Genomic DNA, 17940 nt, shown 5'->3' with positions numbered 1-17940 from the left:
AACTCCTTTTTGCACTGACAAAAAAACATGTTGGACTTATTTAATTCAATAGTGGACACTGGTTGCACACAAATGTTTTGCTTTGGCAGAAACTTAAACAACTGAGTTAAATCAACACAACCTTTTCATATTCAGTAAACCTGTGCATTTTGTGTTCATAAACCACGATTGAAACATGTTCTGATGGAGTAAGTTGAGCTCCTGGAATATTTTAATCCTTCACAATTCTGTCATTTTATTTCAACACTATTCAATAACTTTTATCCAAATGCTACTTGGTCACTTAAATACTACAGTGGGGCAAAAAAGTATTTAGTCAGCCACCGATTGTGCAAGTTCCCCCACTTAAAATGATGACAGAGGTCAGTAATTTGCACCAGAGGTACACTTCAACTGTGAGAGACAGAATGTGAAAAAAAAATCCATGAATTCACATGGTAGGATTTGTAAAGAATTTATTCGTAAATCAGGGTGGAAAATAAGTATTTGGTCACCTCAAACAAGGAAATTCCCTGGCTCTCACAGACCTGTAACGTCTTCTGTAAGAAGCTTTTCTGTCCCCCACTCGTTACCTGTATGAATGGCACCTGTTTGACCTCATCATCTGTATAAAAGACACCTGTCCACAGCCTCAACCAGTCAGACTCCAAACTCCGCCATGGCCAAGACCAAAGAGCTTTCGAAGGACACCAGGAAAAGAATTGTAGACCTGCACCAGACTGGGAAGAGTGAATCTACAATAGGCAAGCAGCTTGGTGTGAAAAAATCAACTGTGGGAGCAATCATCAGAAAATGGAAGACATACAAGACCACTGATAATCTCCCTCGATCTGGGGCTCCACGCAAGATCTCATCCCGTGGGGTCAAAATGATCATGAGAACGGTGAGCAAAGATCCCAGAACCACACGGGGGGACCTGGTGAATGACCTGCAGAGAGCTGGGACCAAAGTAACAAAGGTCACCATCAGTAACACACTACAACGGCAGGGAATCAAATCCCGCAGTTTCAGACGTGTTCCGCTGCTGAAGCCAGTGCATGTCCAGGCCCGTCTGAAGTTTGCCAGAGAGCACATGGATGATACAGCAGAGGATTGGGAGAATGTCATGTGGTCAGATGAAACCAAAGTAGAACTTTTTGGTATAAACTCAACTCGTCGTGTTTGGAGGAAGAAGAATACTGAGTTGCATCCCAAGAACACCATACCTACTGTGAAGCATGGGGGTGGAAACATCATGCTATGGGGCTGTTTTTCTGCCAAGGGGACAGGACGACTGATCCGTGTTAAGGACAGAATGAATGGGGCCAAGTATCGTGAGATTTTGAGCCAAAACCTCCTTCCATCAGTGAGAACTTTGAAGATGAAACGAGGCTGGGTCTTCCAACATGACAATGATCCAAAACACACCGCCCGGGCAACAAAGGAGTGGCTCCGTAAGAAGCATTTGAAAGTCCTGGAGTGGCCTAGCCAGTCTCCAGACCTCAACCCCATAGAAAATCTGTGGCGGGAGTTGAAAGTCCGTGTTGCTCGGCGACAGCCCCAAAACATCACTGCTCTTGAGAAGATCTGCATGGAGGAATGGGCCAAATTACCAGCTACTGTGTGTGCAAACCTGGTAAAGACCTATAGTAAACGTTTGACCTCTGTTATTGCCAACAAAGGTTATGTTACAAAGTACTGAGTTGTATTTTTGTTATTGACCAAATACTTATTTTCCACCCTGATTTACAAATAAATTCTTTACAAATCCTACCATGTGAATTCATGGATTTTTTTTTCACATTCTGTCTCTCACAGTTGAAGTGTACCTCTGGTGCAAATTACTGACCTCTGTCATCATTTTAAGTGGGGGAACTTGCACAATCGGTGGCTGACTAAATACTTTTTTGCCCCACTGTACATGTTGTCTTCATATTGCATACGGTTCAACAAAGTCTAGATTCTGGTTACCATAAAAATTGAATGGGTCTACAACAACTACCATCCTCCTATCTTTATCCTGGTTGCAGGAGGGCTGGGAAATAACCCTGAAGTGATAGGTTACGAGGCAGGGTGCACCCCGAATAGGTCACCAGTCTATCACCTAGAAACAAACAACCATTTACACTTACAGTCACGGATAATTTAGAATCATCAATTAACCTAGCTCTAATAGCTGCATGACTTTTCACTGTGGCAGGAAACCAGAATATCCAGAGAGAAACCACTGCAAACTAGCCAGACTGTGGACTTGCACCCAGGACTTTCTTACTGTGGAGGAACAGCACTCACCAGCATGCCAACAATGTAGGAAGTACAGGGAAGCTATGATTTCCTGTATTTGAGGCAGACTTTTTTTATGCTTGCCCTTGACAGGTTACTCCACAATAAATAGCAATAGCATGCATGTGGTGTGTGTGTCGTTGTCTGCCTCTTATAACTCCAGTGATTTTTCTTCAGTTTGAAATCTTATGCGGTCTTATGAATTCTGTGAGTTCAGCAACTAACCACTGTTTGCTAGATTGTATCGTGTCATCTCAATGAGAACAAATTAAGTTGTTGAATTTTATACAGATCTTTAAAGCCTGAGGCAATTGTGTTAAATACACGTGAGATGCTTACGTAAATCCAAGGGCTGGCCCCCTTTTTTTTAAAATTTTTTTTTATTTTATTTATTTATTTATTTATTTTTTCAGTGTGTTCCTCCTTCAATTAAATCTCAATCACAAAAATGTGGCGCTCCGAAATAAGGCTCACACCGTTAATTCATCATTTTCACTCTGTACCACTGCTCCTTAACAGGCTGTGTGAAGCACAGTAAACAATTCAGTCGAGGCCTTGAGCCATAGACAGACATCACTCACAGACATTGTTTTCATAACCAAACTGCTCTAGACCCTGTCCCCTAAATCTACGCAAATGCCCTCTGGGTGACATGAAATGTATTTAACCAATTAACAATCAAAGGCTTCTTGTTGTTGTAACAGATTCTGTATTTGGACGTTTGTGTGCAGCATTTTGCGTATCAGCATAGCATTTGTTAGTAAAGCATTCTTCATTGCACAAACGTGTGTGTGTGTGTATCACTTCTCAGTGAATTGAATCAGCATTTCGATTTGTGTGCGTGTGTGTGTGTCATTTCTCAGTCAATCAACGAGTGCATATGTGTTCATATATGTGTTTCTTTTGATTCTGAGTCAGTGTATGTAGATGTGTGTGTGCTTGTGTGTGTGTTTATGTTCATCATTTTCCTGTTCTGGTGTTCTTGGTAAACCATGGCCTGAAGCGCACCCTGGGGTCCTGCCCTCCCCCTTTTCAGTCCGTTTGCGTCCATTGGTGCTGCTGCCCAAAGTTCTGTCCATACTGGTTCTGGCCCCAGTTGAGGCAGTCCTTTTCCCCAGTGTCCTGCATCTTCTCCTTGTCCAGCTCCTCCTTAACTTGACCCTTTTTGCTTCTGTAGCTCCTTCAAGGTTTGCTCCTGCTGTTGGAGCTTCTCGTCAGGTTTGGCGACCTCCTGCTCCAGCAAGCTCCGGCCTGATTTCAAGTCCTGTATCTGGGACTCTAAGCCTGACTGATGGGTTCAATTAGCAGCCAGCTCCTCCTGAGCCATGCTCAGTTTCTGCTCTGATGCCTTGAGCTCTTACTGATGCCTTGAGCCTTGAGCAGAAACCTCAGTCTTTTCCGTAAACGTCAGATTGAAGTTTATTGATGTTTTCCTTGCTTTGCTCCACGGCCTTCTGCAGCTCTGCTGTTCGGCTCTCCTCAGAGGTCAGCTCCTGACCGAGCCCCGACACCTGTGCCTTCAGCTTATGTTTTTCTGGTGCTTTTGTCCAATCTGAGGTGCCTCCTGACCTCAGTTACTCCTCGTGTCTCTGGCACGCCCTTTTTGCTGCCCGATCATCCGTGTTGGTCCGTCACTGTCCTGCACAGTTTTAATGCAGAGTTGCTAAGGTCAGCATTCTTTTGCTCTGCCTCACTTTTCATCAGGGCTTAATAGGCGTCTTGTCACAGCTCTGTCAGCTGAAGCTGTCTGGAAATCTCTCCCGTGTAGTGAAACGGGTCTTGGATTTAACGCTCTCCGTCTCCACTGCATGAGATCGTTTCCTGCAGCACTGTTGACATTTTCAGATTGTTGTTGTGGGTCCAGCTGCTGTAGCATTTGGTCAGGGTCACATCAAAGATGGTAGAGGGGAGAGCAAAGGTAGTAGAGGGGAGAGCAGGAGTCCAGGTCAGCCTCGGCTTTCCGGGCCGACAAAGCAGCCTGTAATTAAGCATAAAGAGAAAAAACAAAACTAAAACAGAAGAACAGGAAAATGATGTTGTTTTGGCTGTGTTATTCAGAGAGGGGCCAGGCCCTGTGTAAGCCTTCTCCCCCTCCTTTTTTTGTTTTTTCTCACTATATAATCAACTCATAACCCACCAAGTTGACGGGACAACACAGGTACATGTTAAAATTCTTAAGATCATGTTTAATAACTCAAAAAGGGAATTTTCTTTCATTCAGTAATCACTTATATTAATCAATCAGCAGGAAACATGTCACAATTTGACTCTTTTAACCACTAAATTTGTTGTTTCATCACTGGTTGGTCATACCAGTGTCTTTCTTTTTGAAGTCAAGTTGTTGTCCTGCAACCCAGAGAGTTTATTTGTTAGTAGTGGATAAACTTTATCATTTAACAACAGGTGTATGTTAAGTTTCGCTGCTTTAACCTTGCTGGAAAATCTTGACGTGTTCATGAATGTAAGATGTTTCTTCATTGCGTGTATGTGCGTTTGTGGGTGGGTTATTTTAACTTTTTCTCAAACAAGGCATTTCTCTAGTTGTGTGTGTTTTTAATTTTGTTTCCCAAATTTTGATCTCCCACCTTAAATAACAGCATTCCATGTCTTCAGCCAGGAATTAGAGCTTGCTTGTGAGATTCAGGGACACATGGTGCCAAAAACAATTCAGCGAAAAACTTGCCTGAAAATTTCCAGTGATGGTAACCGATAACTGGAGGAGAAGATGTCCTTTAATCTTCTTTTTAGGGTGGGGACAAAGTGAGAGGTCAAGCTGTAAAATTTTTTAGCCAGAGCTTGGTCTGTCTGTCGTCCCAATTTTGTTAATCTATCCTTTTGCCGCTGTACTTAGGTCTCCAGGTTGAGAGAAATCCACCTGTATTAAGAGACTAAAACATTCATTCACTATTTTTCTTAAAACATCCATTTGGTTCATCTGCCTAGATTTTACTCTCTCTCTTGGTGCATAGTTCACACAGTCAGGCAGTTGCCTTTTATGTGCATGGAAATTTCCGGTCACAGACACAAAGCTACTCACCCCCAGCAGCTGCAAAGCCGTCTCTCCTATATCAAAACCCAGCCAAACATCAAACATTCACCGTAGTCATTCAAAACTTTATTTGTAATATTATAATCAGCAAAATCAGCGTTTTAATTACAGGTATGTATCATTGTTTGCAAATCATAATTATAAAACTCAATAACACGCTAAACAGGAAGTCCTCTGTGGGCTTCACAGCAGCCACCTCTTTTGCATGTTCACACACCGTCTAAGAATAGCTCGCAGCGCTGCAGCGCGCTGTCATCACACACAGCCTCGTTTCACACTCAACTCTCTATCTTATATTTACAATCACTCTCAGGCCTGAAAGTTTTAGCGCCTAACAATTTTGACAAATTTAAGTTAACGGGTCCAACCGAAGAAAGTCCAACTTTTTTGTAATCAATTAACCAGTATCAGACTCTAACTGTATCTGGCCTCATCTCTAAAATCCCTAACTCAATTTAAAGTGTCCAAAAAAGCGCAGACACCGTTCCAAACGGTAAAGTGGTGCAACCACTAGTTATTCTGGAGTGCCCCAAGCTCCACAGTGACCAACTGACTATCCCTCAAAGAGGACAAGGCCTAGGTGTCCCCGGCCTTGGCAAGCGTTACCTCTGAGCACTGCACTTCCTAGCGATATATGATCGCCGTCCTATAATAATTTATAACACTTTGAAACAACAGTCAACACTCCAAAACAAGAATATGACTGAAGCAGATGCAACGTTATGGACAATGGAGACTCTAACTCGCAACATGACCAACACAGGTGCAATCTTTAGACCAATGGAGACTCTAACTCACAAAATGACCAATTACCTATCAAACTACCTGGGACTCTAACCCAGTATTATTTTCCTTTACCTTGGGACTATAACCCAGTATTATTTTCATTTATCTTGGGACTCTAACCCAGTATTGTAACTTATAAACTTCAACTTTCAACTCTCATGAGATTTTTTCATCAAAATCAAAACAGACACCCACCGGCAACTTTTACTGAATAGACATTTAATTTTATCGTCCAATTCGGCACACTTCGGATAAAATAAACAGGCCTGTGCCCACCTCTTTTATAAAGGCGCCTGTCCACTCAGTTCGATTGCCGGATAATGTCTGCCCGTCTGACCACCTCGGACCGTCCAAGCCTCCAAAACTTCCAACCCAATACCACAGGACGAGCCCCCAAAACTGTTACGGATTCAAATATTGGGGATGGATACAAGAGGAAAACCAAAATAACAACACTGGTCCGGCCGGGTTGAGTCAAACGATGATTTAATGAACACACGCATGGGAGATGGACACCATACAGCAGACAGCATCAGATCTCAAAATGGTGGAGCCTTGATCAAACTCTTATAGCTTCTAGTGGCCCCACCTAATCATAAAAGCCTAAACATTCACATTCTTTCTCTCACACAGCGCCTAGGCTACGACCTTGGCTCCCTGTTTATCTGCTCCTGCTGAGATGGGGCAGTATGCTCTGTTCTCTTCTAACCAGACAAATAAGGCGATGATTTTCTGCGATCAGTATTTTCTTATAACTCAGCAGTATAATGCATCATAAAACATTATCATTCATTCACAATAAATCAACAGTCTAATGTAATGCAAATCAGTTTAACAAATGTAATACTTATCAGCTTCTTCTAATTCATGAGAATAATACAAACTGTATCACAATCTTTGATTAGGGGTCTAACATGGCATAAAATAATATTATAATCCGACACTTGTAACAGATGTTTACACCATATAATGAAGTAAATGCAGAATAAACACATCCATCCATCCATCCATTCGCTTCCGCTTATCCTTTTCAGGGTTGCGGGGAATGCTGGAGCCTATCCCAGCTGTCATAGAGCGAGAGGCGGGGTACACCCTGGACAGGTCGCCAGTCTGTCGCAGGGCCAACACACAGGGACAGACAACCATTCGCACTCACATTCATTCGCTCATTCACACCTAGTGACAATTTGGATTATCCAATTTACCTATCCCCACAAGCTGCCCCCAGAATAAACACAAAGAATGTTAAATGCTTCAATTCAAAGAGACTTTGAATAGTTTGCTTCAGTCTTTAACTCAGCTTCTGTCCTGTAAATACAACTTTGTAACAAACATATATACTAAAAGGTAAGTATGCACTAATATATAATAATATATAATCTATATTACTGCTGTTAATGAAAATGTTTAATCAGACTCAACACAGGGTTACTGTGGATTAATTTGGATTAATCACGATTAAATATCATTTTTAATGTAAACTAATCAAATTTCATTTCATGAGCAAACAGACTCGAGAGAAAAGGGCAAATTTACACACTTAACATGTTTATTGAACGACTCTGTAAACATTGATTAACCTCCTGAATGAGCCGGCCCCCCCAGGGACAGTCCTGCATGCTAATGATGGGCTCTGCTCTGTACGTGCATGATTCTGTCAGCCACAAACTCCTCAGCTGATCCTGAATCTGAGCCCATCTGTAAAACAATCATTTTCTTCACAAGTCTGTGGAGGTGGCACTGATCATGCAGCAGTCTAACACACTCTGTCACTCTTCTTCAAGTCTTTGACACGAGGAACCAAAACTATGTTATTAACAATATTAACAGGTCTGCAGTTTTTCCACTTGGCAGTTGTGTCATCAGTGCTTTGCATTATTTTGATATTTTAAGCTGGAAGTACTTCGGTGAAAAGAAAATTCCTTCTGTCACAATGTGCAGAATACTTCATGTTGGTCGGCTGGTCCGTCTTGTTATTTTTTTAATACTCAAACTTTCCATCGAGAGGTCAGTGTGCGTTTATCATCTTCCATATTGAGCTGATTGGTTCAGCTGCCCGTCACTAACAGATGTGCTGCACATCTGCACTTGTGCAAAGGTAACTCTACTTGGACAAACTGCCCGAAGTGCGTTGATAGAAACATTTCAGGGATTTTGAGTCATTCTGCACTCCAGATGTGTCGTGTTAAAGATTTTTATCATGTTAATCATGATAACAGATGAACCCCCTAACCCTACATGTTAATTTTGACAGCACTGGTAAATCCTGTTCTTCTGTCAGATCATTGATTAGACTCGACTCCAAATACGAGACTCAGAAAACTCAAATGAAAACTCAAATCAAACCAATGAGAAAAGGACTTCTTGTGTGTAGAATGAAAACATATGGAAGTCGTCAGGTTTCAAACACTCGATGAATCTACTGCACAGTTACATTCAGGGACCTTTGGCCTCTTGAGAGCATTAGTTGATGGTTCATCACAGTTTTACCTTCCAGTGAGTGAATTTATCAGTTTGATGAAGTCTCAAAGTTTCCTCTGAGCTTCTGCAACATCATCACTTCCATCACTGATGAAAGAAAGTTCATAGAAAACAGAAAATATATCTTCAGAATCTGAGAGTCTAAAACTTGACAAAGTTGATTCAGATGAAGTTATTTGAGCAGAAACTCCTGGATCTTTATCCTGTGTTGATCTAATCCTTCATGGTTCCTCCACAGAGTGGAGCAGCAGAGCTCAGAGGTTCCCAGTGGTCAGTCTGCCCAGCAGCATCAAACACAGCTGGACTCCATATTTATGGTCTGTACATGTACAACAACTACTGTTACATCTGTTCTGTTCACAGTCATCTCCATGCTGCTCTTTGAAGACCAGTGGATTGTCTGTAGGGCTGAGAAAAAAGTACAAATACTTCATTGCATAACATAATTACTATTTTCAGGTATCTGTAGTTTACTTGAGTAGTAACTATTTTTTACTTTTACTGCGTACATTTTTAAACAAATATCTGAACTTTCTACTTCTTAAAAGTAGAAACGTCCTCCAAAGAGCTGCTTTTTTTTTTTACTATTACTTTTAAGTTTAATGAGTACTTCAACTTTTACTGGAGTAGTTTTTAATAGTAGTAGTTGTCCTTCTACTTAAACAAAAGTACAGACTTTGTGTACTTTGCTGATTTTTACAATGAGTCAGTTCTGATTCACAAATTCAGTTTTGATTCAGTCAGAAATATTATAATGATGATTATTTATCTTGGATTTCACTGTTGAAAGAACCTTTAAACCTTGTAAAAGAAAAACATTTAATTCCAAATGATTTGAGTCTTTCTCTGCAACTACAAACTCTGTGTAAACTACTTTGGTATAAAAACAAAGCTGAGACTTCATCAGAGGTGTAAACATCAGGTTAAAGATCCACACTTTTCGTTTACATGTTTTCATGATTACATGATTTCACCCTGATTGGCTCATTCATAAATATTCTGTTCCAGCTGCTGGAGGACAACATCATCACTTTTGTGAAGAACGAGCTGAAGAAGATCCAGAAGGTTCTGAGTTCAGATTACCCAGAATGCTTAGAGAGTCAGAGGGAGGATGAGGAGGAGAGGAGGAGCAGAAAGGCACTTGTGACAATCACAGTGAACTTCCTGAGGAGACTGAAGCAGGAGGAGCTGGCTGAGCGTCTCTATTGCAGTAAGAGCATTTCTGTAAGCGTTTAAGCTGATTGATGACTACATCAGTCATTAAACAACCACTGTTGTCCTACTGGGAGACTTCAACGCTCATGTGGGCAATGACAGTGAGCCCTGGAGGGACGTGATTGGGAGGAACGGCCTCCTGGATCTGAATCGGAGTGGTGTTTTGTTTTTGGACTTCTGTGCAGATCACAGTTTGTCCTTAATGAACAGCATGTTTGAACATAAGGGTCCATAAGTGCACGTGGCACCAGGACGCCGCAGGATGCTGGACAGACCTGGCACAACTAAACGTGCATGTGAACGCCTCACAGAGGCCCTGGTCTGCAAGACCTTCAACAAACACCTCTGGCAGAGCTTCAGCTGCAGTCTGAGGGAGACTGGTGCTCTACTTGCACTGTGTATAGTGCAGGTGGAGCACTGCTGACGTCGACAGAGAATATTGTTGGGCGGTGGAAGGAATACTTTGAGGACTTCCTTAATCCCACTGGCTTCCTCCTCCTGGAGAAGAAGCAGAGTCTGTGGATGAGGGGACGACTTACCTGTCTCCGGGGGTGAGGTCCCTAAGAGAGATAAATGACTCCTTGTTGGGTACACTGTAAACCCGAATAAGTTCAGTGAACTCAACATTCATGTGGAAACTGATTACATAATAATTTTTAAGTTAACTTACTTAAAAACTATAAGTTCACTGTAACTTAAAACATATGACCTGAATAAGATCAAAGAATTGAACTACCTCCAACCTGTAACTTAGTATTTAAGTAACTTACAAAGTTTAATTTCACTAAACCTGTATATTTTACTTTATTTAAACTTTATTTCATTACTTTACTAACTTAAATATTATAACTTATATAAACTCTAATTACCTAAAAAAGCGCACGCTAAGTCTAACCCAGGGGTCTATAACAGGGGTCTGCAACCTTTAACACCCAAAGAGCCACTTGGACCCGGTTTCCACGCAAAAGAAAACACTGGGAGCCGCAAATACTTTTTGAAATCTAAAATGAAGATAACACTGTATATATATATATTTTTTTACCTTTATGCTTTGTGTGAACAACTAAAGTAAGTAAGTAAAGTTTATTAAGCGCTTTTCACAGACAGGCAGTCACAAAGAGCTGTACACAAATATTAAAATAAACAATACAATCAATAGACATTATACACGATGTAAAACATCAAATGTAAATAATGTAAAGAATATAAAATACGTAGATCAACAAAAGGCTTGTTTGAACAGAAAAGTTTAACTGCTTTTTAAAAGAATCCACAGAGCAACTAAGGCGTGCTGCTTATAAAATTCATGAAGTGCTACAGAGAAAATTAAATTTTATTTATGTAATTAACACATTTTGAACTTGAAGAAATATAACAAAAGGAAGGACACCCAGCTGAACTAAAATGATCCAGCAAACAAAAACTGCTGTGAGCCGGCCACCCTTATATCACCTCGGGGCTTATGTAGCCTTGACCTGACTTTTAAAAAGTAATTGGAAAAAAAGCTCTATGCTGCTAAAAAAAAAAGATATTTGCAAAAATCTGCTTAAATATGTATTTTACTTTTCAAAAAAAAACTTTTCAGAGTATGTAGTTCAGGTTCACGAACGTATGCCATGATGTCATCAAGCCTCTTAACTTAATAACTTTGACACGAAGGTTTTATTTACTCATAACTTTCTATTCTAATAAAGAGTTAGCCCCCTATATTTGGAACTAATAAGTTCCAAATATAGTGGGCTCCCACTCCTTAGCCTACCTGGGAAAGTCTATGCCAGGATGCTGGAAAGGAGAATCCGTCTGTCCGTCTGAACCTCGAATGCAGGAAGAAAAATGTGGTTTTCATCCAGGTTGTGGACCACTGGATCAGCTCTTTATCCTCTCAAATATACTTGAGGATGCATTGGTGTTTGTCATTGGTGTTTGTTAGTCTACATGTGTTTTGTGGACCTGGAGAAGGCATTCAGCAGTGTCACTCTGAGTGATCTTTTGGGAGGTATGGAGTGTCTGGCCTGTTGCTAAGGGTATTTGGTCCTTATACACCTGTTGCAGGAGCTTGGTTAGCATAGCCAGACTTGTTTCCAGTGGGTGATGGACTCTGCCCGTGTTACCCTTTGCCGCAGATTCTCTTCATAATTTTTATGGACAGAATTTCCGACAAGTGGCGGAAGGGTTTCTCTTGGGTGGTCTCAGAATCTGATCTCTGCTTTTCGCAGATAATGTGGTTCTGCTGCCCTAATCAGGTGATGGCCTCCAGCTCGTACCAGAACGGTTCATGCCTGATTGTGAAGTGGTGGAAATGAGAATCTGCACCTCCAAATCTGGGGCCATGGTCCTTAGTCGGAAAAGGGTTGAGTGCTCACTCTGGGACAAGAATGAGTTCCTGCCCCAAGTGGAGTTGAAGTATCTCGGGGCCTTGTTAACAAGTGACGGGAGAACAGATGGATTGGTGGTACTGCTGCTGCAGTGATGCGGACGCTGTACCAGTCCGTCATGGTGAAGAGAGAGCTGAGTTTTAAAGCAAAAGTCTCACTTGTCGATCTACATCCCTAACCTCACTTATAGTCATGTTGTTAGTGACCAAAAGAGCAAGTTTGCAGATAAAAGCGGTGGAAATGGGCTTCCTCTGAAGGGCTGCTGGCTTCTGCCTTAGTAATAGGGTGAGAAGTTCGGCCACCTGGGATTGCCTCAGAGTAGAGCCGCTGCTCCTTCACATCGAAAGGAGCCAGTTGAGGTCGTTTGGGTCTGACAAGGATGCCTCCTGGGCACCTACTAAGTGAGGTGTTCTGGGCATGTCCCACCGAGGCAGACCCAGGACACGCTGGAAAGATTATATCTCTTGGCTTGCCTGGGAACACCTTGATGTTCCCCCAGACAAGCTGGAGGAAGTGGTCATGAAGAGGGTTGTCTGGGCTTCTCTACCTAGGCTGCTGCCTCCTTGACTGGCCCTGGATAAGCGGAAAAATATAAATGGATGGATGGATGACTAGAACATTTGTTATTGTCTTAAGACATGGACCAACATGTAGCCAAATATCCATGCTTTAAAGAAATGAGACGAAATGTTTTGCATTCTTTTTCCAGAACATTTTCCTACGGTATGTCAACGTAACCTTAAATCTGCTCTGAAGAAGAAATTCCAGTGTGTGTTTGAGGGGATCGCTAAAGCAGGAAACCCAACCCTTCTTAACCAGATCTACACAGAGCTCTACATCACAGAGGGAGGGACTGCAGAGGTCAATGATGAACATGAGGTCAGACAGATAGAAACAGCATCCAGGAAACCAGACAGACCAGAAACAACAATCAGACAAGAAGACATCTTTAAAGCCTCACCTGGAAGAGATGAACCAATCAGAACAGTGCTGACAAAGGGAGTGGCTGGCATTGGGAAAACAGTCTTAACACAGAAACACACCATGGACTGGGCTGAAGACAAAGCCAACCAGGACATCCAGTTCATATTTCCATTCACTTTCAGAGAGCTGAATGTGCTGAAAGAGGAAAAGTTCAGCTTGGTGGGACTTGTTCATCACTTCTTTACTGAAACCAAAGAAGCAGGAATCTGCAGCTTTGAAGACTTCCAGGTTGTGTTCATCTTTGATGGTCTGGATGAGTGTCGACTTCCTCTGGACTTCAACAAAACTACAATCCTAACTGACCCTAGAAAGTCCACCTCAGTGGATGTGCTACTAATAAACCTCATGAGGGGGAAACTGCTTCCGTCTGCTCGCCTCTGGATAACCACACGACCTGCAGCAGCCAATCACATCCCTCCTGACTGTGTCGACATGGTAACAGAGGTTAGAGGGTTCACTGACCCACAGAAGGAGGAGTACTTCAGGAAGAGATTTAGAGATGAGGAGCAGGCCAGCAGGATCATCTCCCACATCAAGACATCACGAAGCCTCCACATCATGTGCCACATCCCAGTCTTCTGCTGGATCACTGCTACAGTTCTGGACGATGTGCTGGAAACCAGAGGGGGAGGCCAGCTGCCCAAGACCCTGACTGAGATGTACATCCACTTCCTGGTGGTTCAGGCCAAAGTGAAGAAGATCAAGTATGATGGAGGAGCTGAGACAGATCCACACTGGAGTCCAGAGAGCAGGAAGATGATTGAATCTCTGGGGAAACTGGCTTTTGATCAGCTGCAGAAAGGAAACCTGATCTTCTATGAATCAGACCTGACCGAGTGTGGCATCAATATCAGAGCAGCCTCAGTGTACTCAGGAGTGTTCACACAGATCTTTAAAGAGGAGAGAGGACTGTACCAGGACAAGGTGTTCTGCTTCATCCATCTGAGTGTTCAGGAGTTTCTGGCTGCTCTTCATGTCCATCTGACCTTCATCAACTCTGGACTCAATCTGCTGGAAGAACAACAAACAACCTCCATGATGTTTAAACTATCTTTACATCAAAATGCTGTGGACAAGGCCTTACAGAGTCCAAATGGACACCTGGACTTGTTCCTCCGCTTCCTCCTGGGTCTTTCACTGCAGACCAATCAGACTCTCTTACGAGCCCTGATGACACAGACAGGAAGTAGCTCACAGACCAATCAGGAAACAGTCCAGTATATCAAGGAGAAGCTCAGTGAGAAACTGTCTGCAGAGAAAAGCATCAATCTGCTCAACTGTCTTATTGAACTGAATGATCGTTCTCTAGTGGAGGAGATCCAACAATACAGGACTTCAGGAAGTCTCTCCACAGGTAAACTATCTCCTGCTCAATGCTCAGCTCTGGCCTTCATCTTACTGTCATCAGAAGAAGATCTGGATGAGTTTGACTTCAAGAAATACTCTGCTTCAGAGGAGGCTCTTCTGAGAATGCTGCCAGTGATCAAAGCCTCCAACAAAGCTCTGTAAGTAAACATGAACTCATCGCTTAAAGTCTTATAATCGATGAAAATCTTAAAACCATGGGAAATAAATCAGAAATTGTGAGTTCAAAGAACAGTTAAAAAACATAAACATAGTGAAATAAATGATCATCAGTCACTCAAAAAAAATTTTTTTCAGTCCAGCAGGACATGTCAGTATTTCTGACACATTTTTGTCTGTAACTCTTATCAAACTACAAACCAGACCAAGCCAATAAGAACATGAGCTCTGATCCTTCAGCCCCTCTGAGGGGTTTATTATCCTCAGCTTGTTCACATCTCCAACTCCAGCAGTTTGTTTTTTGTGTCACTTTCAGTGCATAGTCTCTTTTTTATTATAAATCTCTGCTGTGACTGTCCTGTTTTCATCCAGGATGGAGGGAAAAATTGGGATTCATAATTGAAATTGCCACTCAGGTCCTGTTTCTTGACAGTATTCATATGTAACCGTAAGGCTGCCATAACCAGTGTTCCCATAGAATTACAGTGGGTTCTCTATGGGTCCTCTACAGTTTCCTCCCAACATCCAAAGATGTGGTTGTCTTTCCCTCTGTGGGCTTAGTGAAAGAGACTGGATGGATCTCTTCTTTTGTCTTTGATATATCCTGACAGCAAAGATTCTCCATGAAGTCTGTGTTTCAGCTCATCTCCTTTATACACACCTTTAACAGGAAGAGTTTTATACAGCTAGTGTTTAAAATCCAGTGTTCCTCACAGTTAATTAGCATAGCAATTACTGAATTAGTAAAATTTTCTAAAATAATTATTTTAGTTAATATTGTATGATAGTGTAGACAGAATTATTAGCTCAGTAGGTAGAGTGGTCGCCCCATGATCATAAGGTCAGGGGTCGAATCCACCGAACAGCTACCCTGAGGTTCCCCTGAGCAAGGTACCATCAAGTGTACCATCAAATAGTGGGAACTGGACTGGTAGCACTCATAGTCTCATAGGTTTAAACAAAAAAAAAAAGGTTTAACATATAAACAAATTTTATTTGATCACATATATTGTTTTTTGTTTTGTTTTTTTTCCTTTCAGACTGAGCAGCTGTAACCTGTCAGAAAAAGGCTGTGAAGTTTTATTGTCAGTGGTCAGCTCCCAGTCCTGTAGTCTGAGAGAACTGGACCTGAGTACCAACAGCCTGAAGGCTTCAGCAGTTAAGCTTCTGTCTGCTGCAGTGGAGAGTCCACACGCCAAACTGAATATTCTGAGGTCTGACAGATTTGTATTCTGTTTAGTTCTGTTTGTTTATATGTTTGATGTTTATTTTTGTTTATATCAATTGACAAAAATTATCAAACAATTTAACCAGTAAAAGTAAACTTTATCCAGTTATCCTTGTTTCATAGCATTTGTATTCAGTTTTAAGGTAAGGTAAGGTAGGTAAACTTATCCTAACCTGCTCAGCACAAGACAATAAGCTATTGCACCCTGATTACACTTTAACAACAATCTTTATTCATGTATTTATCTTCAGACTTAACATCTGTGAACTCTCAGAGGAAAACTGTGAAGCTCTGTCCTCAGTTCTCAGCTCACAGTCCTCTAGTCTGACAGAGATGGACCTGAGTATCAGAAAACTGCAGAATTCAGGAGTGAAGCTTCTATCTGCTGGACTACAAAGTTTAAACTGTAAACTAAATACTCTGAGGTCAGATCAGAAAGCAGTTTGTTGTTAGAATTATTAATTAAATTTCATACATATGTTGTTTCTTAGTATGTTAATGTTTCCTTTAGAAATAGAGAGTCAACATTTAATGTTGTGAAATGTATTAACAAACTCTACATGAGTATTTGTTGTATAGACTGTCTTTTATTTTTCAGACTGAGTGCCTGTAACCTGTCAGAGAGAAGCTGTGAAGCTCTGTCCTCAGTCCTCAGCTCCCAGTCCTCCAGTCTGAGAGAGCTGGACCTGAGTGACTCTGACCTGCAGGATTCAGGAGTGAAGCTTCTCTCTGCTGGACTAAAGAGTTCACAGTGTGCAGTTGAAACTCTCAGGTCAGGATTCAAACTTTTCCACAGATGATCATTTGAAATGTGACTTATATTATTGTATAAATGGGTAACTTTTATACAGCTGTCAAGTGAACTTTTATTTACATTTGAGTGGATAATTGGACTCTGAATTACTTTTAAAAGTTGTTATAGTCATATTTTTGTTTATTAAAAAAATACTTCAATTGTACTGCCAAATTTCAAGATTTAGGCTCCTTTGCGCCTATAATATATACATTTGATTTCTTTAGGAATAAAATTAGGAAGATATTGACGACTACTGATTGGTTCGCTGTTTTGTTTTTTATTCACATTCACTGTAGATAATGCAGGGTTCTGGTGCCGATGTGGGGGAGGGGACTCGCCCGGTACTAACTACCTACTACTAACTACCTCATCCAGATGTCTTCCTTACTAACCTTGATAAGAAGTAACTGCAGTAGCCTTATAGGTCAAATCAGTTTCACCTGTTAAAGGTAGCTCCACTATTAATGGTGTCACTTGTTATTTCTGGGACCAGTTTAGTAGCCTGAACAGCTGCTTAAAGGAAAGGTTATTTTTATTATTATTATTTAATTATTAAGTCCGGGGCAACCTGCAAGAGCTGTTTGCACAAAGAATAATACTCGGACTTTTAGGTTTTATCGTTTTACACAAGGCCTAAAAGTGAATGTCCACCATTGAATTCCAGAAATTGTTATTGAGCTAATACTGATGTTGTTGTTATCTTTGGTAAGGAGAGGTTGGAGCAAGGATGATCATAGTCAGGCCTAAAGATGCTCTTAATAATAATAATAATAATGGATTGCATTTATATAGTGCTTTTCGAGTCCCTCAAAGACCCTTTACAATTCCACTATTCATTCACTCTCACATTCACACACTGGTGGAGGCAAGCTACAGTTGTAGCCACAGCTGCCCTGGGACAGACTGAGCACCATTCACTGGCCAACACCAGTAGGCAGTAGGTGAAGTGTCTTATGTTCCAAGGACAAAACGACCAAGACAGACAGAGCTGGGGATCGTACCGGCAACCTTCTGGTTATAAGATGAGCTTCTTAACCCCCTGAACCACGGTCTTATCCTCCAGTTCTGTGTTAATGATAATCACATAACAGGAGAGCAGCTGGGCATCCAGTGGAAGTGTGATGGAAATCAAAATCCTGAATTGGATTCGGTGCGGTTGTGTTACTATCAGCTGCACGGAAATAGCTGTAAGTAATCTGGGCGCTACGGCTTTAAGCAGCTGCATGCACTCCCGCAGATG

At 41.5% G+C, this 17940-nt stretch overlaps 1 protein-coding gene across 3 annotated transcripts in view; it reads left to right on the top strand.

Moving 5' to 3' along the window:
• Positions 1-17940, top strand: part of LOC118453432 (protein NLRC3-like) — an 815502-nt gene that overhangs the window by 782466 nt on the left and 15096 nt on the right. Inside the window, exons 3-8 of one of the 3 annotated variants that reach the window (XM_087837960.1) lie at positions 8817-8895; positions 9587-9788; positions 12878-14657; positions 15717-15890; positions 16156-16329; positions 16503-16676. In XM_087837960.1, coding sequence (XP_087694086.1) covers positions 8817-8895; positions 9587-9788; positions 12878-14657; positions 15717-15890; positions 16156-16329; positions 16503-16676 — 2583 coding nt within the window. The remainder of the gene's footprint in view (positions 1-8816; positions 8896-9586; positions 9789-12877; positions 14658-15716; positions 15891-16155; positions 16330-16502; positions 16677-17940) is intronic. The other 2 variants (XM_087837950.1, XM_087837963.1) reach the window with 2 other exon arrangements.

Source organism: Neolamprologus brichardi, chromosome 3 (assembly GCF_056152115.1).
Source record: "Neolamprologus brichardi isolate AB-2024 chromosome 3, ASM5615211v1, whole genome shotgun sequence".
Taxonomy (NCBI): Eukaryota; Metazoa; Chordata; class Actinopteri; order Cichliformes; family Cichlidae; genus Neolamprologus; species Neolamprologus brichardi.
This window is presented reverse-complemented; position numbering and strand designations above follow the sequence as displayed.